A 22,748-nucleotide genomic window follows, 5' to 3' on the forward strand; every position below is an offset into this window, starting at 1 on the left:
TTTCTAGTGTTTTCTACTAGTTTTCTCTTCTAGATTTCTATTCTAGTGTTTTCTACTAGTTTTCTCTTCTAGATTTCTATTCTAGTGTTTTCTACTAGTTTTCTATTCTAGTTTTCTCTACTAGTTTTCTCTTCTAGTGTTTTCTACTAGTTTTCTCTTCTAGATTTCTATTCTAGTGTTTTCTACTAGTTTTCTATTCTAGTTTTCTCTACTAGTTTTCTATTCTAGTGTTTTCTACTAGTTTTCTCTTCTAGATTTCTATTCTAGTGTTTTCTACTAGTTTTCTCTTCTAGATTTCTATTCTAGTGTTTTCTACTAGTTTTCTCTTCTAGATTTCTATTCTAGTGTTCTCTACTAGTTTTCTCTTCTAGTGTTTTCTACTAGTTTTCTCTTCTAGTGTTTTCTACTAGTTTTCTCTTCTAGTGTTTTCTACTAGTTTTCTCTTCTAGATTTCTATTCTAGTGTTTTCTACTAGTTTTCTATTCTAGTGTTTTCTACTAGTTTTCTCTTCTAGTGTTTTCTACTAGTTTTCTCTTCTAGTGTTTTCTACTAGTTTTCTCTTCTAGATTTCTATTCTAGTGTTCTCTACTAGTTTTCTCTTCTAGATTTCTATTCTAGTGTTCTCTACTAGTTTTCTCTTCTAGTGTTTTCTACTAGTTTTCTCTTCTAGATTTCTATTCTAGTGTTTTCTACTAGTTTTCTATTCTAGTGTTTTCTACTAGTTTTCTATTCTAGTGTTTTCTACTAGTTTTCTCTTCTAGTGTTTTCTACTAGTTTTCTCTTCTAGTGTTTTCTACTAGTTTTCTCTTCTAGTGTTTTCTACTAGTTTTCTCTTCTAGATTTCTATTCTAGTGTTTTCTACTAGTTTTCTATTCTAGTGTTTTCTACTAGTTTTCTCTTCTAGATTTCTATTCTAGTGTTCTCTACTAGTGTTTTCTACTAGTTTTCTTTTCTAGTGTTTTCTACTAGTTTTCTCTTCTAGATTTCTATTCTAGTGTTCTCTACTAGTGTTTTCTACTAGTTTTCTATTCTAGTGTTTTCTACTAGTTTTCTCTTCTAGTGTTTTCTACTAGTTTTCTCTTCTAGTGTTTTCTACTAGTTTTCTCTTCTAGTGTTTTCTACTAGTTTTCTCTTCTAGATTTCTATTCTAGTGTTTTCTACTAGTTTTCTATTCTAGTGTTTTCTACTAGTTTTCTCTTCTAGATTTCTATTCTAGTGTTCTCTACTAGTGTTTTCTACTAGTTTTCTTTTCTAGTGTTTTCTACTAGTTTTCTCTTCTAGATTTCTATTCTAGTGTTTTCTACTAGTTTTCTATTCTAGTGTTTTCTACTAGTTTTCTCTTCTAGTGTTTTCTACTAGTTTTCTTTTCTAGTGTTTTCTACTAGTTTTCTCTTCTAGATTTCTATTCTAGTGTTTTCTACTAGTTTTCTCTTCTAGATTTCTATTCTAGTGTTTTCTACTAGTTTTCTATTCTAGTTTTCTCTACTAGTTTTCTCTTCTAGTGTTTTCTACTAGTTTTCTCTTCTAGATTTCTATTCTAGTGTGTTCTACTAGTTTTCTATTCTAGTTTTCTCTACTAGTTTTCTATTCTAGTGTTTTCTACTAGTTTTCTCTTCTAGATTTCTATTCTAGTGTTTTCTACTAGTTTTCTCTTCTAGATTTCTATTCTAGTGTTTTCTACTAGTTTTCTCTTCTAGATTTCTATTCTAGTGTTCTCTACTAGTTTTCTCTTCTAGTGTTTTCTACTAGTTTTCTCTTCTAGTGTTTTCTACTAGTTTTCTCTTCTAGTGTTTTCTACTAGTTTTCTCTTCTAGATTTCTATTCTAGTGTTTTCTACTAGTTTTCTATTCTAGTGTTTTCTACTAGTTTTCTCTTCTAGTGTTTTCTACTAGTTTTCTCTTCTAGTGTTTTCTACTAGTTTTCTCTTCTAGTGTTTTCTACTAGTTTTCTCTTCTAGTGTTTTCTACTAGTTTTCTCTTCTAGTGTTTTCTACTAGTTTTCTCTTCTAGTGTTTTCTACTAGTTTTCTCTTCTAGATTTCTATTCTAGTGTTTTCTACTAGTTTTCTCTTCTAGATTTCTATTCTAGTGTTCTCTACTAGTGTTTTCTACTAGTTTTCTTTTCTAGTGTTTTCTACTAGTTTTCTCTTCTAGATTTCTATTCTAGTGTTTTCTACTAGTTTTCTATTCTAGTGTTTTCTACTAGTTTTCTCTTCTAGTGTTTTCTACTAGTTTTCTTTTCTAGTGTTTTCTACTAGTTTTCTCTTCTAGATTTCTATTCTAGTGTTTTCTACTAGTTTTCTATTCTAGTGTTTTCTACTAGTTTTCTCTTCTAGTGTTTTCTACTAGTTTTCTCTTCTAGTGTTTTCTACTAGTTTTCTCTTCTAGTGTTTTCTACTAGTTTTCTCTTCTAGATTTCTATTCTAGTGTTTTCTACTAGTTTTCTCTTCTAGATTTCTATTCTAGTGTTCTCTACTAGTGTTTTCTACTAGTTTTCTTTTCTAGTGTTTTCTACTAGTTTTCTCTTCTAGATTTCTATTCTAGTGTTTTCTACTAGTTTTCTATTCTAGTGTTTTCTACTAGTTTTCTCTTCTAGTGTTTTCTACTAGTTTTCTTTTCTAGTGTTTTCTACTAGTTTTCTCTTCTAGATTTCTATTCTAGTGTTTTCTACTAGTTTTCTCTTCTAGATTTCTATTCTAGTGTTTTCTACTAGTTTTCTCTTCTAGATTTCTATTCTAGTGTTTTCTACTAGTTTTCTATTCTAGTGTTTTCTACTAGTTTTCTCTTCTAGATTTCTATTCTAGTGTTCTCTTCTAGTGTTCTCTACTAGTTTTCTCTACTAGTTTTCTATTCTAGTGTTTTCTACTAGTTTTCTCTTCTAGATTTCTATTCTAGTGTTCTCTACTAGTGTTCTCTACTAGTTTTCTCTACTAGTTTTCTATTCTAGTGTTTTCTACTAGTTTTCTCTTCTAGATTTCTATTCTAGTGTTTTCTACTAGTTTTCTCTTCTTGTTTTCTATTCTAGTGTTTTCTACTAGTTTTCTCTACTAGTTTTCTATTCTAGTGTTTTCTACTAGTTTTCTCTTCTAGATTTCTATTCTAGTGTTTTCTACTAGTTTTCTCTTCTAGATTTCTATTCTAGTGTTCTCTTCTAGTGTTCTCTTCTAGTGTTCTCTACTCGTGTTCTCTTCCAGTGTTCTCTTCTAGTGTTCTCTTCTAGTGTTCTCTTCTAGTGTTCTCTACTCGTGTTCTCTTAAAGTGTTCTCTTCTAGTGTTCTCTTCTAGTGTTCTCTACTCGTGTTCTCTTAAAGTGTTCTCTTCTAGTGTTCTCTTCTAGTGTTCTCTACTCGTGTTCTCTTCCAGTGTTCTCTTCTAGTGTTCTCTTCCAGTGTTCTCTTCTAGTGTTCTCTACAAGCGTTCTCTCCTAGCGTTCTCTTCTAGTGTTCTCTCCTAGCGTTCTCTCCTAGCGTTCTCTCATAGCGTTCTCTTTTAGCGTTCTCTACTCGTGTCCTCTACTCGTGTTTTCTACTCGTGTTCTCTACTAGTGTTTATCTTCTAGTGGTCTCTTCTAGTGTTCTCTTCTAGTGTTCTTTAGAAGTGTTCTTTAGTAGTGATCTCTACTAAGTGTTCTCTTCTAATGTTATCTTCTAGTGTTATCTAGTAGTGTTCTCTACTAGTGGTCTCTTCTAGTGTTCTCTTCTAGTGTTCTCTTCTAGTGTTCTCTACTAGTGTTCACTACTAGTGTTCTCTACTAGTGTTCTCTTCTAGTGTTCTCTACTAGTGTTCACTACTAGTGTTCTCTACTAGTGTTCTCTACAGCCAGCTTACATTTGGTTCAGTGATAGTCAGTTTGTTCATTAATTTGCGTAACATCTTACTTTGTATTCTGTAGAAAAAGAGAAAAAAAAAGAGCTGATCACCACATTTATTCATATTCTCATTGGTTATGTAATTTGTAAGTGAAATTATTGAAAGGTAAAGCCACGATTGATTACCTCGGATTCCCCAGTTAACTGCACTGCTGCTGTCGTACTGGAAATAATCTGCACTCTGGGGCTGAAAGAGACAGACGACAAGAATAATTATTTTAGAGATACAAAAAAGTTATTGGTCTTTACTCTTGCTATGGGATGGTTTGGGTCCACACAGAATCAATTTACAACGCCCACATCCTGTGACAACCCCCCGCCCCCATCAGGGAACTCACCCTGTGCAGTCCGTTCCTGCCATAGCCTGGCAACGAGGCTGACTTGGAGATGAAGGAGTCTGAAAGAGAAGAAACACGAGCATCCCAGCCGTTCAGCCTGGGACCTGACCCATACACTGCGTCCCAGCAGAACACCGCAGCACGACTCAGTAGAAACACTGTGAGGGATGGGCAAGTAGCAATCTCTAACCGATTGCAAATGCAAGGCGATATAAGAGACAGCAGGGGGCGCTAACAGCAAACACAATGGAGAAGCCCTCTCTGTGATTTTCATTTACAGGCAATGAAATTACAAAGCAATGTCAAAGCCTGGAATATTATGTGCTGCATATTGCATTATTACATTGTTACGAAAAAGCGTCTGCTAAATGAATAAAATGTAAGAATGCCCCCCTCTACGATGCAACACGCACGCTTTATAATCCTTGTGTAAACAATCATCAGGATAATTGATCTCAGGCTCTTGAAATGGCATTTGTTATCAATGTAATGACCATTGTCCCAGACAGAGAACAATCACAGGGTGAAAGAGGAATGACTCAATCAATGTCAGTGGTGTGAAGTACTGCAGTAAAACTACTTGAATGTACTGCTTAAGTCGTTTTTTGGGGGGGTATTTGTAATTTACTATACTATTGATATTTTTGACAACTTCTACTTTTACTTCACTACATTCCTAAAGAAAATTATGTACTTCTTACTCCATACATTTACCCTGGCACCCAAAAGTACTCGTTACATTTTGAATGCTCAGCAGGACAGGGAAATGGTCCAATTCACACACTTATCAAGAGAACACCTCTGGTCATCCCTACTGCCTCAGATCTGGCCGACTCACTAAAACACATGCTTCGTATGTAAATTATGTGTGTTTATGAGTGTTGGAGCTTGCCCCTGGCTAGCAGAAAATAAACTTTACAAAACAAGAAAATACACAGCCGTCTGTTTTAAGGAATTTGAAACAATTTATACTTTATACTTTTAATACTGAGGTATATTTTTGCAATTACATTTACTTTTGATACTTAAGTATATTTCAAACCAATACTACTCAAGTAGTATTTTACTGAGGGACTTTTAACTTTTACTTGAGTCATTTTCTATTAAGGAGTCTTTATTTTACCTCAAGTGTGACAGTTGGATACTTTTCCACCACTGGTCAACATCAGACGAGAGACATTTTTTATTTCACCTTTATTTAACCAGGTAGGCTAGTTGAGAACACCTTTATTTAACCAGGTAGGCTAGTTGAGAACACCTTTATTTAACCAGGTAGGCTAGTTGAGAACACCTTTATTTAACCAGGTAGGCTAGTTGAGAACACCTTTATTTAACCAGGTAGGCTAGTTGAGAACAAGTTCTCATTTGCAACTGCGACCTGGCATAGCTGTGAACCATAGCTGAAGAGCCCATGTTGACTCCCCCCTGCATACCGAAGGGATAATCAACAAGGCTATGTGTTCTGTGGAAGGTGTGCCATGACACGCTAGTTGAATGGCACTAACTTTACAAAAAGTGGTGGTTGATTATCCCGCTTATATTACAGCTATAACACATTTTGCCGCTAGAAATGTATTAATTTAGTGGTAGAAATGTGACAACATCCACTGAAGTAACTAGCACGTTTACTGAAGTAGATAGCAGGTTTACCGAAGTAGCTAGCAGGTTTACCAAAGTAGCTAGTGTAACAGTATAACTTTAGACCGTCCCTTCGCCCATACCCGGGCGCGGAGATTGCACGTTTACTGAAGTAGATTGCAAGTTTACTGATGTAGATAGAACGTTTACTGAAGTAGCTAGCAGGTTTACTGATGCAGATAGCAAGTTTACTAGCTAGATAGTGAGCTACAGCTACATCATAGAACATGTAAGAATGAACTTCATAGCCATTTAATTATACTGTGAATTATAGGAAAATAATGCATGCTCTAGAATGCCCTTCAAGCCAATCAGAAACAAGTATTCAACAATACCATGGTATAAACTGATGTAACTGTACTACTGTCCCCCGTGATGACCCTGTGATGACCCTGTCTACAGACAGACAATATACAGTAGTAGGGCACTGATGCACCTCACTCACCACTGTCCGTACTGTAGTGGGATCTGGTGGGAGCTGAAAAGAGAGAGAGCGAGAGAGAGATAGGAACAGATGGAGAGAGGGAGAGAGAGAGAGAGAGAGAGAGAGAGAGAGAGAGAGAGAGAGGCAACGAGGGTAGGAGAGGGTGGGAGAGAGAGAGAGAGAGAGAGAGAGAGAGAGAGAGAGGCAACGAGGGTGGGAGAGGGTGGGAGAGAGAGAGAGAGAGAGAGAGAGAGAGAGAAGCAACGAGGGTGGGGGAGAGAGGGAGATATGGTGAGATAGAGAGAGAGAGAGAGAGAGAGAGAGAGAGAGGCAACGAGGGTGGGGGAGAGAGGGAGGTATGGTGAGATAGAGAGAGAGAGAGAGAGAGCGAGAGAGAGAGAGAGAGAGAGAGAGACACATAGTTAGATACAGCCTCTGCCTGTACAAATGCATGGTTAAGTGTTCTCATCTGGTCTCATAAAGCTCCTATAATGGTTTCTCATCAGAGCCTTGAAACTAAAGACCTTCCTGATACAATCAGTCTTAAATCCAGGTTCATGACAATGATGAAAGATACCAAACACACAGCAGCTGTGGTTCACAAGTTTTAGCGAAACAATGCTGTAGGATACTTTACAACGTGGATGATGGAGTGATGGAAGAAGTCTACAGGGACATTAGATAACACTGTTTGTCTTAGTGAGGCGTAAGACCTATAACAAAGACGAACAAGAGATATACAACAACGAGAACTGAAATGACAGTAGATTAAGGTCATCTTAAACAAGACATCTCAGTCTTACCCCCCCCCCGATAAAACACGCGTATTTGTCTTTTCCGACTAGTTCTGACTTTGCTGATAGCTACTTTATCAAGGAACTGACTACGACTGTGATATGTGGTTGTCTCACCTAGCTATCTGAAGACGAATTCACTGACCGTAAGTCGCTCTGGATTGGAGCATCTGCTAAATGACAATAAATGTCAACGTAGATGTGTCACGCCCTGGTCTTAGTATTCTGTGTTCTCTTTATTATTTTGGTTCGGCCAGGGTGTGACATGGGTGAGTTATGTTTCTTGTTTTGTCTACTCTCTACTCTCTGCTCTCTGCCCCCTGCTCTACTCTCTGCTCTGCTCTTCTCTGCTCTACTCTCTGCTCTACTCTCTACTCTCTGCTCTCTGCCCCCTGCTCTACTCTCTGCTCTGCTCTTCTCTGCTCTACTCTCTGCTCTACACTCTACTCTCTGCTCTCTGCCCCCTGCTCTACTCTCTGCTCTGCTCTTCTCTGCTCTACTCTCTGCTCTACTCTCTACTCTCTGCTCTCTGCCCCCTGCTCTACTCTCTGCTCTGCTCTTCTCTGCTCTACTCTCTGCTCTACACTCTGCTCCCTGCTCTGCTCTCTGCTCTCTGTCTGCCTGTGTGTTATCATTAGAGATAAGACATGATAAACTGCCATGATAGCTAATCAGGTTCAGTTGGTCACAATGTATCAGTTTAATCAGGGAGAGGAGGGTGAAGGTCAAGGTTGTGTGTGTGTGTGTGTGTTGGGATGCACAGCACTGTGCATGTCTTGCTATGTACATAATGTTAGATTACTTCTGTGTTTATGTGCAGCAAATGCTTGAAGCATGGTTTTTGTGTGTGGTTGGGTGGGTTCCACATTCTACTGCTCTGCCCCTCACTGTGCTGCCAGTGTAGAGGGGGTGTAGAGGGGGTCTGGGATATCCCCCACTGTGCTGCCAGTGTAGAGGGGGTGTAGAGGGGGTCTGGGATATCCCCCACTGTGCTGCCAGTGTAGAGGGGGTGTAGAGGGGCTCTGGGATATCCCCCACTGTGCTGCCAGTGTAGAGGGGGTGTAGAGGGGGTCTGGGATATCCCCCAGCCCTATCTCAGCTGGAGCTGGGTGCTCTGTCTCTCCCTGGGTTCCCCTGACTAATCTATTAACAGTAGGAGAGGAAAGCACACAGGAACACCAGACAACATCACCCCCCCCCCCCTCTATCTCTCTTTCGTTCTCTTCTCCCCGTCAGTGTGTGATCCTCCAGTGTCTGGGTACAGAGACAATCATCACAGTCACAGGGATGGAAGCTCTGACCACATATCAAGTCTGGCAACCCTGAGGGGGATCTCATATCACAACAACATCCCTCTCACTTGAATTTATACACCATCTGGCAACCCTCACCATCTGGCAAGGCCTCAAAATATTTCAGCAATACGTAGCTACATACAGTATGTGATGGTACATAGATGGTTGATGTAAAGGCACAGCTCGGTGGTAGATTACATGGTGTGCGTCCCAAATGGGAACCTATTCACTACATAGTGCACCGGCCCTGGTCAAAAGTAGTGCACTATAAAGGGAGTAGGGTGCCATTTGGGATTCATCTGTAATACATCTGGATCGTCAAGACAGCGCTGAGTCATTATGGACCGGCTCCTCTTATAACAACATTCGTCGATCAGTCAGCCCATCAGAGGCTGAGATTAAACTCATCCCTCATCTCTGTCAGTCTCAGACTCCTGACGCTCTACTCTCCTCTCACCTCCACACTGCTGCTGAGGAGCTAGCTCAGGGCAGGCAGGCAGGCAGGCAGGCAGGCAGGCAGGCAGGCAGACAGACAGACAGACAGACAGACAGACAGACAGCATCACAACACGACATAAAGAGAGACACATCACGACATAAAGAGAGACACATCACGACATAAAGAGAGACACATCACGACATAAAGAGAGACACAACACGACATAAAGAGAGACACATCACGACATAAAGAGAGACACAACACGACATAAAGAGAGACACATCACGACATAAAGAGAGACACATCACGACATAAAGAGAGACACATCACGACATAAAGAGAGACACAACACGACATAAAGAGAGACACAACACGACATAAAGAGAGACACAACACGACATAAAGAGAGACCTAAGACAACAACATAGCAAGGCAGCAACACATGACAACACAGCAAGGCAGCAACACAACATGACAACACAGCAAGGCAGCAACACATGACAACACAGCAAGGCAGCAACACAACATGACAACACAGCAAGGCAGCAACACAACATGGCAGCAACACAACATGACAACAACATGGTAGCAACACAACATGACAACAACATGGTAGCAACACAACATGGTAGCAACACAACATGACAACAACATGGTAGCAACACAACATGGTAGCAACACAACATGACAACAACATGGCAGCAACACAACATGGTAGCAGCACAACATGACAACAACATGGTAGCAACACAACATGTCAGCAGCACAAAACATGGTACAAACATTGTTGGGCACAGACAACAGCCCAACGGGCAAGGTAGAGACAACAATACATCACACAAAGCAGCCACAACTGTCAGTAAGAGTGTCCATGATTGAATCTTTGAATGAAGAGATTGAGATAAAACTGTCCAGTTTGAGTGTTTTGTTGCAGCTTGTTCCGGTCACTAGCTGCAGCGAACTGAAAAGAGGAGCGACCCAGGGATGTGTGCGCTGTGGAGACCTTTAACTGGCAGAACGTGTTGAAGCAGCAGACACACAGTTCAGACACTCATCAGTACAACACAGGACATGCAACCAGTGTCTTCACAGTCCCCAGGTCCAGAACAGAGGCTGGGAAACGCACAGGATTAAATAGAGCCATGACTACATGGAACTCTCTGGTAACCCAGGTAACATGACTACATGGAACTCTCTGGTAACCCAGGTAACATGACTACATGGAACTCTCTGGTAACCCAGGTAACATGACTACATGGACCTCTCTGGTAACCCAGGTAACATGACTACATGGAACTCTCTGGTAACCCAGGTAACATGACTACATGGAACTCTCTGGTAACCCAGGTAACATGACTACATGGACCTCTCTGGTAACCCAGGTAACATGACTACATGGAACTCTCTGGTAACCCAGGTAACATGACTACATGGACCTCTCTGGTAACCCAGGTAACATGACTACATGGAACTCTCTGGTAACCTAGGTAACATGACTACATGGAACTCTCTGGTAACCCAGGTAACATGACTACATGGAACTCTCTGGTAACCCAGGTAACATGACTACATAGAACTCTCTGGTAACCCAGGTAACATGACTACATGGAGCTCTCTGGTAACCCAGGTAACATGACTACACGGAACTCTCTGGTAACCCAGGTAACATGACTACATAGAACTCTCTGGTAACCCAGGTAACATGACTACATGGAACTCTCTGGTAACCCAGGTAACATGACTACATGGAACTCTCTGGTAACCCAGGTAACATGACTACATGGAACTCTCTGGTAACCCAGGTAACATGACTACATGGAACTCTCTGGTAACCCAGGTAACATGACTACATAAAACTCTCTGGTAACCCAGGTAACATGACTACATAGAACTCTCTGGTAACCCAGGTAACATGACTACATAGAACTCTCTGGTAACCCAGGTAACATGACTACATACAACTCTCTGGTAACCCAGGTAACATGACTACATACAACTCTCTGGTAACCCAGGTAACATGACTACATAGAACTCTCTGGTAACCCAGGTAACATGACTACATAAAACTCTCTGGTAACCCAGGTAACATGACTACATAGAACTCTCTGGTAACCCAGGTAACATGACTACATAGAACTCTCTGGTAACCCAGGTAACATGACTACATACAACTCTCTGGTAACCCAGGTAACATGTCTACATACAACTCTCTGGTAACCCAGGTAACATGACTACATAGAACTCTCTGGTAACCCAGGTAACATGACTACATACAACTCTCTGGTAACCCAGGTAACATGACTACATACAACTCTCTGGTAACCCAGGTAACATGACTACATAGAACTCTCTGGTAACCCAGGTAACATGACTACATAAAACTATCTGGTAACCCAGGTAACATGACTACATAGAACTCTCTGGTAACCCAGGTAACATGACTACATAGAACTCTCTGGTAACCCAGGTAACATGACTACATACAACTCTCTGGTAACCCAGGTAACATGACTACATACAACTCTCTGGTAACCCAGGTAACATGACTACATGGAACTCTCTGGTAACCCAGGTAGCATGACTACATGGAACTCTCTGGTAACCCAGGTAACATGACTACATGGAGCTCTCTAGTAACCCAGGTAACATGACTACATACAACTCTCTGGTAACCCAGGTAACATGACTACATACAACTCTCTGGTAACCCAGGTAACATGACTACATACAACTCTCTGGTAACCCAGGTAACATGACTACATAAGAACTCTCTGGTAACCCAGGTAACATGACTACATAGAACTATCTGGTAACCCAGGTAACATGACTACATACAACTCTCTGGTAACCCAGGTAACATGACTACATACAACTCTCTGGTAACCCAGGTAACATGACTACATACAACTCTCTGGTAACCCAGGTAACATGACTACATACAACTCTCTGGTAACCCAGGTAACATGACTACATAAGAACTCTCTGGTAACCCAGGTAACTCAAGCTAGAAATAACAACAGCTTAAGGCACGACAGGGACTGTGAAGAGACACCCAGACATTTCGATGCATTTTCTATTGTATTTTGCATTGTATAATTGATTGTATTATGTATGTGATGCGTGGCTTGGGGTACGACTGTGACATGTGGTTGTCTTGCCTGGCTATCTTAAGATGAAGGCACTAGCTGTGGATCTCTCTGGAAGGCAGCGTCTGCTGAACGGCTTGTATATTTATCTACAGTATGTATTGTATCTGTTGTGTTGTTTCCTGTCTGGACACCAGGAAGAGGAGGCTGACTGGGGATCCTAATAAACACTATTGCTATAACAGTAAGATGATCCATCACGCCTCAATACTTGTGTCCGTGTGGATAAAAGGACGGACTGGGGTTTAGCACCATGGATGGTGGTGGGATGTCTTACATCCGTTGACAGTGTTGCCGTAGCCCACATTGTGCAGGGCCTCTTTGCTGCCACTGCGGGAGTTGGTGCGGGAGTTCCGTGCGCTGCTCCACGGGTCATTGTCATAGGAACCAGACCTGGCTTTCATCTCCTCCTTCAGAATCATACGGCCTATACCACCTTGGAGCTAGGGAAGAGAAGGGGAGAGAGAGAGATAGAGAGAGACAGACAGATGGAGGGGGAAGAGAAGGAGAGAGAGAGAGAGAGAGAGAGAGAGAGAGAGAGAGAGAGACAGACAGACAGACAGACAGACAGACAGACGGAGGGGGAAGAGAAGGAGAGAGAGAGAGAGAGAGAGAGAGAGAGAGAGAGAGAGAGGGGGAAGAGAAGGAGAGAGAGAGAGAGAGAGAGAGAGAGAGAGAGAGAGACAGACAGACAGACAGACAGACAGACGGAGGGGGAAGAGAAGGAGAGAGAGAGAGAGAGAGAGAGAGAGAGAGACAGACAGACAGACAGACAGACAGACGGAGGGGGAAGAGAAGGAGAGAGAGAGAGAGAGAGAGAGAGAGAGAGAGAGAGAGAGAGAGAGAAAGACAGACAGACAGATGGAGGGGGAAGAGAAGGAGAGAGAGAGAGAGAGAGAGAGAGACAGACAGACAGACAGACAGACAGACAGACAGACAGACAGACAGACAGACAGACAGACAGACAGACAGACAGGTGGAGGGGGAAGAGAAGGGGAGAGAGAGAGAGAGAGAGAGAGAGAGAGAGAGAGAGAGAGAGAGAGAGAGAGAGAGAGAGAGAGAAAGACAGACAGACAGACAGACAGATAGAGGGGGAAGAGAAGGAGAGAGAGAGCGAGAGAGAGAGAGAGAGGGGGGAGAGAAGGAGAGAGGAGAGAGAGAGAGAAAGACAGACAGACAGATGGAGGGGAAGAGACGGAGAGAGAGAGAGAAGGAGAGAGGGGGGAAGAGAAGGAGAGAGAGAGAGATGGAGGGGGAAGAGAAGGAGAGAGAGAGACAGACAGATGGAGGGGGAAGAGAAGGAGAGAGAGAGAGAGAGAGAGAGAGAGGGGGAAGAGAAGGAAAGAGAGAGATGGAGGGGGAAGAGAAGGAGAGAGAGAGAGATGGAGGGGGAAGAGAAGGAGAGAGAGAGAGATGGAGGGGGAAGAGAAGGAGAGAGAGAGAGATGGAGGGGGAAGAGAAGGAGAGAGAGAGAGATGGAGGGGGAAGAGAAGGAGAGAGAGAGAGAGATGGAGGGGGGAGAGAAGGAGAGAGAGAGAGAGAGAGAGAGAAAGAAGGAGGGAATGAAAGAGAGTAGAGAGAGAGAGGAAAAGGAGACAAAGAAAGAGAACACATGAGCATATGGCTTGAGCAGAGCAACAGGAATAATGTCTGGGGATGAAGACTGTTTTGCCCTGTAGACAACATTCATTAAATATTTACAGCCATATCTTGCCAAAACAACAAATAAACAATGTTGAGTAGTGGTATTTCCTGAATTTTTCTGCATTTTGAATCTTTAAAGAAATAAAACATTCAGATAAATAAATAATTTATAGTACATTTAATATTGCAAAGATGGCTAATCACTGTTTCCTTTTCATTGGTCCACACTCTCCCAGTCACAAATACAAATTAATAGTATTTTGAAAAGCATTTATTGTGTCATACTGACTCTGTTAAGACTTTGATTCCACCCATCCTCCTCTCCACCTGAGGAAAACCTCCGGGCACGAGTAGCTGAGATGAGACAGAGAGAGAGAGAGAAAAAGAAAGAAAGAAAGAAAGAAAGAAAGAATGAGAGAAAGGATAGAGAGGGAAATCACAATTACTGTTAAGACACAGCCTTTGAGAGAGATTTGAAATACTCAAGGTTGCTACACACAGCAATTCTATGATGAGACGTGCTCTCTTTAGTTCAAAAACATCTTGATCAATATATCAGTCAATTTCTCAATAACCCATTGAGCCAACAGTGAATCCTCTGGGTCCTTAGCAGCAGTACCTCTGGGAGAGGGAGTGTCGGGGTAGTGGTTAGACGGTACCTCTGCGAGAGGGAGTGTCGGGGTAGTGGTTAGACGGTACCTCTGGGAGAGGGAGTGTAGGGGTAGTGGTTAGACGGTACCTCTGGGAGAGGGAGTGTCGGGGTAGTGGTTAGACGGTACCTCTGGGAGAGGGAGTGTCGGGGTAGTGGTTAGACGGTACCTCTGGGAGAGGGAGTGTAGGGGTAGTGGTTAGACGGTCCCTCTGGGAGAGGGAGTGTAGGGGTAGTGGTTAGACGGTACCTCTGGGAGAGGGAGAGTAGGGGTAGTGGTTAGACGGTACCTCTGGGAGAGGGAGTGTAGGGGTAGTGGTTAGACGGTACCTCTGGGAGAGGGAGAGTAGGGGTAGTGGTTAGACAGTACCTCTGGGAGAGGGAGTGTCGGGGTAGTGGTTAGACAGTACTTCTGGGAGAGGGAGTGTAGGGGTAGTGGTTAGACGGTACCTCTGGGAGAGGGAGTGTAGGGGTAGTGGTTAGACGGTACCTCTGGGAGAGGGAGTGTCGGGGTAGTGGTTAGACAGTACTTCTGGGAGAGGGAGAGTAGGGGTAGTGGTTAGACGGTACCTCTGGGAGAGGGAGAGTAGGGGTAGTGGTTAGACGGTACCTCTGGGAGAGGGAGAGTAGGGGTAGTGGTTAGACGGTACCTCTGGGAGAGGGAGTGTAGGGGTAGTGGTTAGACTGCTGGTGGTCGTGGTCAGGAGAATACGAGTCGGGAAACTGGGAAGTCTGGAGGATGTTGTCGCTGGTTTTACTCTTAGTGGCCGAGTAGTTTGAATCATCTGTAGGGAGAGAACATGATGAGGTGAGAACACACACACGTACACACACGTACACACACACGTACACACACCACTAATGATGGCAGGCAGCCTGAGAGAAAACCGTATTCCTCTCCCAGTAATGACTGATTGTCTAGCCGGTTTGTTTTGGACTTAATGCAGAGAGTGAGGCAGAGAAGGGCAGAGATGTGGTGGGGAATGCATGCAGGGAGCTCCATACTGTGGAGCTTCAGTCTAGTTAGTCTCTAAAAGAGGACTGACAGAGGATTTAGATTTAGAGAATCTGCAGCACCTGGTCTCACCTTACACAGATGACCTGGTACTGCTGCCTCCCATTGAGGAGGGGTTACAGCAGCACCTAGATCACCTGCACAGGTTCTGTCAGACAGAGAGAGAGAGAGAGGTGGGGAGAGAGATAGAGGTGGGGAGAGAGAGAGGTGGGGAGAGAGATAGAGGTGGGGAGAGAGAGAGGTGGGGATAGAGGTGGGGGGACAGAGAGGTGGGGAGAGAGATAGAGGTGGGGAGAGAGAGAGAGATACAGAGAGAAGAGACCGAGAGAGACAGAGAGAGAGAGATAAAGAGATAGGAAGAGAGAGATGAAGAGAGAGAGAGATGGAGAGAGAGAGAGAGAGAGAGAGAGAGAGAGAGGAAGAGAGAGAGAGAGAGAGATGAAGAGAGAAAGAGAGAGGAAGAGAGAGATGAAGAGAGAGAGATGAAGAGAGGGGAGGTAAAGAAGATGAAAGAGGAGATAGATAGCGTTGATAATATCTGGTAAGTAAGTGGTCTGATAAAAATAGACTGCAGATAGGTAGACTGGCTCAGGTACTTACACAGAGGACAGTTGACCAAGGACAGTACAGAAGGATGAAGGGAGCGGGACTAGGAGAAGGAAGGTTATATAAGCCACATGTCGAAAATTGAGCGAGAGAGAGAGGGAGAGGCAGAGAGAGATGTATAGTGAGAGAGATAGAGAGAGATAATGAGAGACAGAGAGAGATAACGAGAGAGAGGCAGAGAGAGAGAGGGGCAGAGAGAGAGAGAGGCAGAGAGAGAGAGAGAGAGAGAGGCAGAGAGAGAGAGAGAGAGAGAGGCAGAGAGAGAGAGAGAGAGAGAGTCCTATAACTCATCATACCTCTGTCACCTCTCTGTTGATAGATGGCCCACCAGTACTCAGTGATTTCTATCTATCTAGCTACCTCCGCACTGCCGCTGGTGGGGGCCGATTGCATTGCAAATCATGAGGTAGCAATAACAATTGCAGGACAGGAGCACCATGTCGGAAGGCTGCGTGTCCTGATGGATTCAGAATCAGCTTTCAACATGTTGGACATTGAAACCAGTCTGGATCATTAAGTTCTGTGGAAGTGGTAGCCCCCTGGCCTAAGGCATGTGTCTCATTCTTAACACATTATAATTGTGTTAGGTGTGTGTGGCGTGGTCTACACACTGTACACGACAGCCCGCGTCCCTATCGCTTGTATCCAGAGACTTGAATGTATTATGAATGAAGATACTCTGTTTCTCCTCCTCACTCTGGTGTTGGAATGGGAAACGTGTTCAAACCATGTTACGTCTAGTGAACACAGAGACCATGCTGCTCAATATGATGTCACAGAGACCGTGCTGCTCAATATGATGTCACAGAGACCGTGCTGCTCAATATGATGTCACAGAGACCGTGCTGCTCAATATGATGTCACAGAGACCGCGCTGCTCAATATGATGTCACAGAGACCGTGCTGCTCAATATGATGTCACAGAGACCGTGCTGCTCAATATGATGTCACAGAGACCGTGCTGCTCAATATGATGTCACAGAGACCGTGCTGCTCAATATGATGTCACAGAGACCGTGCTGCTCAATATGATGTCACAGAGACCGTGCTGCTCAATATGCTGTCACAGAGACCGTGCTGCTCAATATGATGTCACAGAGACCGTGCTGCTCAATATGATGTCACAGAGACCGTGCTGCTCAATATGATGTCACAGAGACCGTGCTGCTCAATATGATGTCACAGAGACCGTGCTGCTCAATATGATGTCACAGAGACCGTGCTGCTCAATATGATGTCACAGAGACAGTGCTGCTCAATATGATGTCACAGAGACAGTGCTGCTCAATATGATGTCACAGAGACCGTGCTGCTCAATATGATGTCACAGAGACCGTGCTGCTCAATATGATGTCACAGAGACCGTGCTGCTCAATATGATGTCACAGAGACCGTGCTGCTCAATATGATGTCACAGAGACCGTGCTGCTCAATATGATGTCACAGAGACCGTGCTGCTCAATATGATGTCACAGAGACCGTGCTGCTCAATATGATGTCACAGAGACCGTGCTGCTCAATATAATGTCACAGAGATCGTGCTGCTCAATATGATGTCACAGAGACCGTGCTGCTCAATATGATGTCAAAGAGACCGTGCTGCTCAATATGATGTCACAGAGACCATGCTGCTCAATATGATGTCACAGAGACCGTGCTGGTCAATATGATGTCACAGAGACAGTGCTGCTCAATATGATGTCGCAAGAGCATTCTTTTGCATCAATGCACGTACACAGACTTTGTCTGAGAGCACACGTGATAGTACCTGTTCAGACTGGCTCAACAACTTGGTAGCGATGGCTTTATGTGGAAGTAATTACTGTCGGCTGTGTTAATGCTGAAGTATATGATCCCTGAATGTCTCGGTAGTACGTGTGTTGCTACTGTATCTTAACAGAAAAACACCATAAGTCTGTAAAGTACACAAACATACAGGACAGTGAACAGTACTTATAGACTGACACAGACATACTCTCATGGTCAGCAATGCACCTCGGTGATCTGCACAACTACTCAACCATGAAACAGGGAAACTGATTAGGCCTATCTCTGAAGTCGAGAGGTAAAACAACTAGTTGACCTATCTCTGAAGTCGAGAGGTAAAACAACTAGTTGACCTATCTCTGAAGTCGAGAGGTAAAACAACTAGTTGACCTATCTCTGAAGTCTAGAGGATAAAACAACTAGTTGACTTATCTCTGAAGTCGAGAGGTAAAACAACTAGTTGACCTATCTCTGAAGTCTAGAGGTAAAACAACTAGTTGACCTATCTCTGAAGTCTAGAGGATAAAACAACTAGTTGACCTATCTCTGAAGTCTAGAGGATAAAACAACTAGTTGACCTATCTCTGAAGTCTAGAGGTAAAACAACTAGTTGACCTATCTCTGAAGTCTAGAGGTAAAACAACTAGTTGACCTATCTCTGAAGTCTAGAGGATAAAACAACTAGTTGACCTATCTCTGAAGTCTAGAGGTAAAACAACTAGTTGACCTATCTCTGAAGTCTAGAGGTAAAACAACTAGTTGACCTATCTCTGAAGTCGAGAGGTAAAACAACTAGTTGACCTATCTCTGAAGTGTAGAGGTAAAACAACTAGTTGACCTATCTCTGAAGTCGAGAGGTAAAACAACTAGTTGACCTATCTCTGAAGTCTAGAGGTAAAATAACTGTCACGTGTTCTCCCCCTCCGGCTTCTAGGTCACCAGGCTGCTCGTTATGGAGCACACCTGTCACCATCGTTATGCGCCCCTGCGAGTCATCAGACTCATCTGGACTCCATCACTTCCCTGATTACCTTCCCTAATATATATATATATATATATATATATATATACATACAGTCTATCACAAAAGTGAGTACATCCCTCACATTTTTGTAAATATTTGAATATATCTTTTCATGTGACAACCCTGAAGAAATGACACTTTGCTACAAAGTAAAGTAGTGAGTGTACAGCTTGTATAACAGTGTAAATTTGCTGTCCCCTCAAAATAACTCAACACACAGCCATTAATATCTAAACCGCTGGCAACAAAAGTGAGTACACCCCTAAGTGAAAATGTCCAAATTGGGCCCAAGTAGCCATTTTCCCTCCCCGGTGTCATGTGACTCGTTAGTGTTACAAGGTCTCAGGTGTGAATGGGGAGCAGGTGTGTTAAATTTGGTGTCACCGCTCTCACACTCCCTCATACTGACTGGTCACTGGAAGTTCAACATGGCACCTCATGGCAAAGAACTCTCTGAGGATCTGAAAAAAAGAATTGTTGCTCTACATAAAGATGGCCGGGGCTATAAGAAGATTGCCAAGACCCTGAAACTGAGCTGGAGCACGGTGGCCAAGACCATACAGCGGTTTAACTGGACAGGTTCCACCTAGAACAGGCCTCGCCATGGTCGACCAAAGAAGTTGAGTGCACGTGCTCAGCGTCATATCCAGAGGTTGTCTTTGGGAAATAGACGTATGAGTGCTGCCAGCATTGCTGCAGAGGTTGAAGGGGTGGGGGGTCAGCCTGTCAGTGCTCAGACCATACGCCGTACACTGCATCAAATTGGTCTGCATGGCTGTCGTCCCAGAAGGAAGCCTCTTCTAAAGATGATGCACAAGAAAGCCCGCAAACAGTTTGCTGAAGACAAGCAGACTAAGGACATGGATTACTGGAACCATGTCCTGTGGTCTGATGAGACCAAGATAAACTTATTTGGTTCAGATGGTGTCAAGCGTGTGTGGCGGCAACCAGGTGAGGAGTACAATGACAAGGGTGTCTTGCCTACAGTCAAGCATGGTGGTGGGAGTGTCATGGTCTGGGGCTGCATGAGTGCTGCCGGCACTGGGGAGCTACAGTTCATTGAGGGAACCATGAATGCCAACATGTACTGTGACATACTGAAGCAGAGCATGATCCCCTCCCTTCGGAGACTGGGCTGCAGGGCAGTGTTGTGTCTTTACTATCATTAACTGAAGACTGATAGTTTTTATCAAAGATTCTCTGTAATTAGTTATTACGCGATCAACTGATTAATCACGTAACTAATTAACTAGGAAGTCGGGGCACCAAGGAAAAATATTCAGATTACAAAGTTATCATTTCCTAAAATAACTTTACAGATATTGTATCTGATCAATTAGTGTTCGAATTAATGAATTATTTACTTTACCTCACGTTAGTCTCATTCCGAACGTCGTAAATTGTTGGTTATCTGCACAAACCCAGTCTTCACTATGAGTCATCCATACATCAATTGTCTTAAATCATTTATTTATTACTAACTAAGTAATTCACAGAAATGCATAAACAAACATGATAGGAGAATGTGCCCTAGTGGGCTGAACCTTCATGGCGGCTTGTTAGACAAAAGGGGAAGTGGGGGTCGACTAAGAAGTCACTACAGAGTGATAATTATAACAATTGAAATGCTAATCCTTTGCACATGAACGCTCACCCATTCGGGAACAATTTCAATCAATATATATATTTACGCTCAGTGTGTTGTCTTAATTGCTGGTGAAAATATTCCAACATGATAACGACCCCAAACACACCTCCAAGACAGCCACTGCCTTGCTAAAGAAGCTGAGGGTAAAGGTGATGGACTGGCCAAGTATGTTTCCAGATCTAAACCCTATTGAGCATCTGTGGGGCATCCTCAAATGGAAGGTGGAGGAGTGCAAGGTCTCTAACATCCACCAGCTCCGTGATGTTGTCATGGAGGAGTGGAAGAGGACTCCAGTGGCAACCTGTGAAGCTCTGGTGAACTCCATGCCCAAGAGGGTTAAGGCAGTGCTGGAAAATGATGGTGACCACACAAAATATTGACACTTTGGGCCCAATTTGGACATTTTCACGTAGGGGTGTACTCACTTTTGTTGCCAGCGGTTTAGACATTAATGGCTGTGTGTTGAGTTATTTTGAGGGGACAGCAAATTGCGCACATCGTTACAACAACATCACATTAAACATAAAATATATTGGATTTACACCACCATTTTTTTTTTACGGAAGATTAAATATTACCAATAGCTCCTCATCCTCTGAGACATGGTATACTTCCAATGAGGTAGCTATAATTGACGGTGGTTCATCTTTTAGCTTGATCATTGTTGTAAGAGGTTGATACATTCAACTGTGTGGTTCTGTTGGGACACACACACAAAACAAACACATCAATCACAGCTAAATCACATCACAGACAATGCCTCAGGGCAGGCAGCCCGACACATATACCATGTCGCTTATAGATGGGAGGTTTCCTGGAGATGTTGAGATCCCCTGTGGCTGAGGACACACAATGAGAGAGAGAAGAGATGAAACATTGAAAACATTGAAAAGAGAAAAGGTAAGAAGAAGAGTAGGGAGGGGAAAGGTCAATCTTTTAGATTCACCGGGATGGAGAGTACATGATAGAAGAGGAAAGTATTGTATTGTATTGTATTGTATTGTATTGTGTTGTGTTGTATAGTGTTGTGTTGTGTTGTATTGTGTTGTATTGTGTTGTATAGTGTTGTGTTGTATTGTGTTGTATAGTGTTGTATAGTGTTGTATTGTGTTGTATTGTGTTGTATAGTGTTGTGTTGTATTGTGTTGTATTGTGTTGTATAGTGTTGTGTTGTATTGTGTTGTATTGTGTTGCACTGTGTTGTATTGTGTTGTATAGTGTTGTGTTGTATTGTGTTGTATAGTGTTGTGTTGTATTGTGTTGTGTTGTGTTGTGTTGTATTGTGTTGTATTGTGTTGTGTTGTGTTGTGTTGTGTTGTATTGTGTTGTATTGTGTTGTATAGTGTTGTGTTGTATTGTGTTGTATAGTGTTGTATTGTGTTGTATTGTGTTGTATTGTGTTGTTGTATAGTGTTGTATTGTGTTGTATTGTGTTGTATAGTGTTGTGTTGTATTGTGTTGTATTGTGTTGTGTTGTATTGTGTTGTGTTGTATTGTGTTGTATTGTGTTGTATAGTGTTGTATTGTGTTGTATTGTGTTGTATTGTGTTGTTGTATTGTGTTGTATTGTGTTGTGTTGTGTTGTGTTGTGTTGTGTTGTATAGTGTTGTATTGTGTTGTATAGTGTTGTATTGTGTTGTATAGTGTTGTGTTGTGTTGTATTGTGTTGTATAGTGTTGTGTTGTGTTGTATAGTGTTGTGTTGTGTTGTATAGTGTTGTGTTGTATTGTGTTGTATTGTGTTGTGTTGTATTGTGTTGTATTGTGTTGTATAGTGTTGTATAGTGTTGTATAGTGTTGTATTGTGTTGTATAGTGTTGTATTGTGTTGTATTGTGTTGTATAGTGTTGTATAGTGTTGTATTGTGTTGTATAGTGTTGTGTTGTATTGTGTTGTATAGTGTTGTGTTGTATAGTGTTGTATAGTGTTGTATTGTGTTGTATAGTGTTGTATTGTGTTGTATTGTGTTGCACTGTGTTGTATAGTGTTGTATTGTGTTGTATTGTGTTGTATTGTGTTACAATGTGTTGCACTGTGTTGTATTGTGTTGTGTTGTGTTACAATGTGTTGTGTTGTGTTGTGTTGTATTGTGTTGTGTTGTATAGTGTTGTATTGTGTTGCACTGTGTTGTATAGTGTTGTATAGTGTTGTGTTGTGTTGTGTTACAATATGTTGTATTGTGTTGTATAGTGTTGTGTTGTGTTGTATAGTGTTGTGTTGTATTGTGTTGTGTTGTGTTGTATAGTGTTGTATAGTGTTGTATTGTGCTGTGTTGTATTGTGTTGTATTGTGTTACAATATGTTGTGTTGTGTAATGTGTACTGTAAGACTGTATCCTGTATATAAAATAAATAACCCATTTTGCCAATCTCCTGCCATCCTGGTCTGGACTCTAATGGCTGATTAAAGTGACACCATCAATACAACAGATGGCGTATAAGGGGTTCTGCTGTGC

At 42.4% G+C, this 22,748-nt stretch overlaps 1 protein-coding gene across 4 annotated transcripts in view; it reads right to left on the reverse strand.

The window, feature by feature from the left end:
* Positions 1 to 3,397: 3,397 nt before the first annotated feature.
* LOC110534842 (actin-binding LIM protein 3) overlaps positions 3,398 to 22,748 on the reverse strand; it is a 112,830-nt gene continuing 93,479 nt past the window's right edge. For all 4 annotated transcript variants that reach the window (XM_090188922.1, XM_090188921.1, XM_090188920.1 and 1 more), the window contains 7 exons: positions 14,885 to 15,019; positions 13,875 to 13,939; positions 12,219 to 12,384; positions 6,289 to 6,321; positions 4,206 to 4,264; positions 3,994 to 4,054; positions 3,398 to 3,884 (listed from right to left, as the gene is read on the reverse strand). In XM_090188922.1, coding sequence (XP_090045048.1) covers positions 3,856 to 3,884; positions 3,994 to 4,054; positions 4,206 to 4,264; positions 6,289 to 6,321; positions 12,219 to 12,384; positions 13,875 to 13,939; positions 14,885 to 15,019 — 548 coding nt within the window. In that variant the 3' untranslated portion in view covers positions 3,398 to 3,855. The remainder of the gene's footprint in view (positions 3,885 to 3,993; positions 4,055 to 4,205; positions 4,265 to 6,288; positions 6,322 to 12,218; positions 12,385 to 13,874; positions 13,940 to 14,884; positions 15,020 to 22,748) is intronic.

The sequence above is a fragment of the Oncorhynchus mykiss genome, chromosome 10, assembly GCF_057628025.1.
Source record: "Oncorhynchus mykiss isolate SJ-2025 chromosome 10, ASM5762802v1, whole genome shotgun sequence".
In the NCBI taxonomy this organism is placed as follows: domain Eukaryota; kingdom Metazoa; phylum Chordata; class Actinopteri; order Salmoniformes; family Salmonidae; genus Oncorhynchus; species Oncorhynchus mykiss.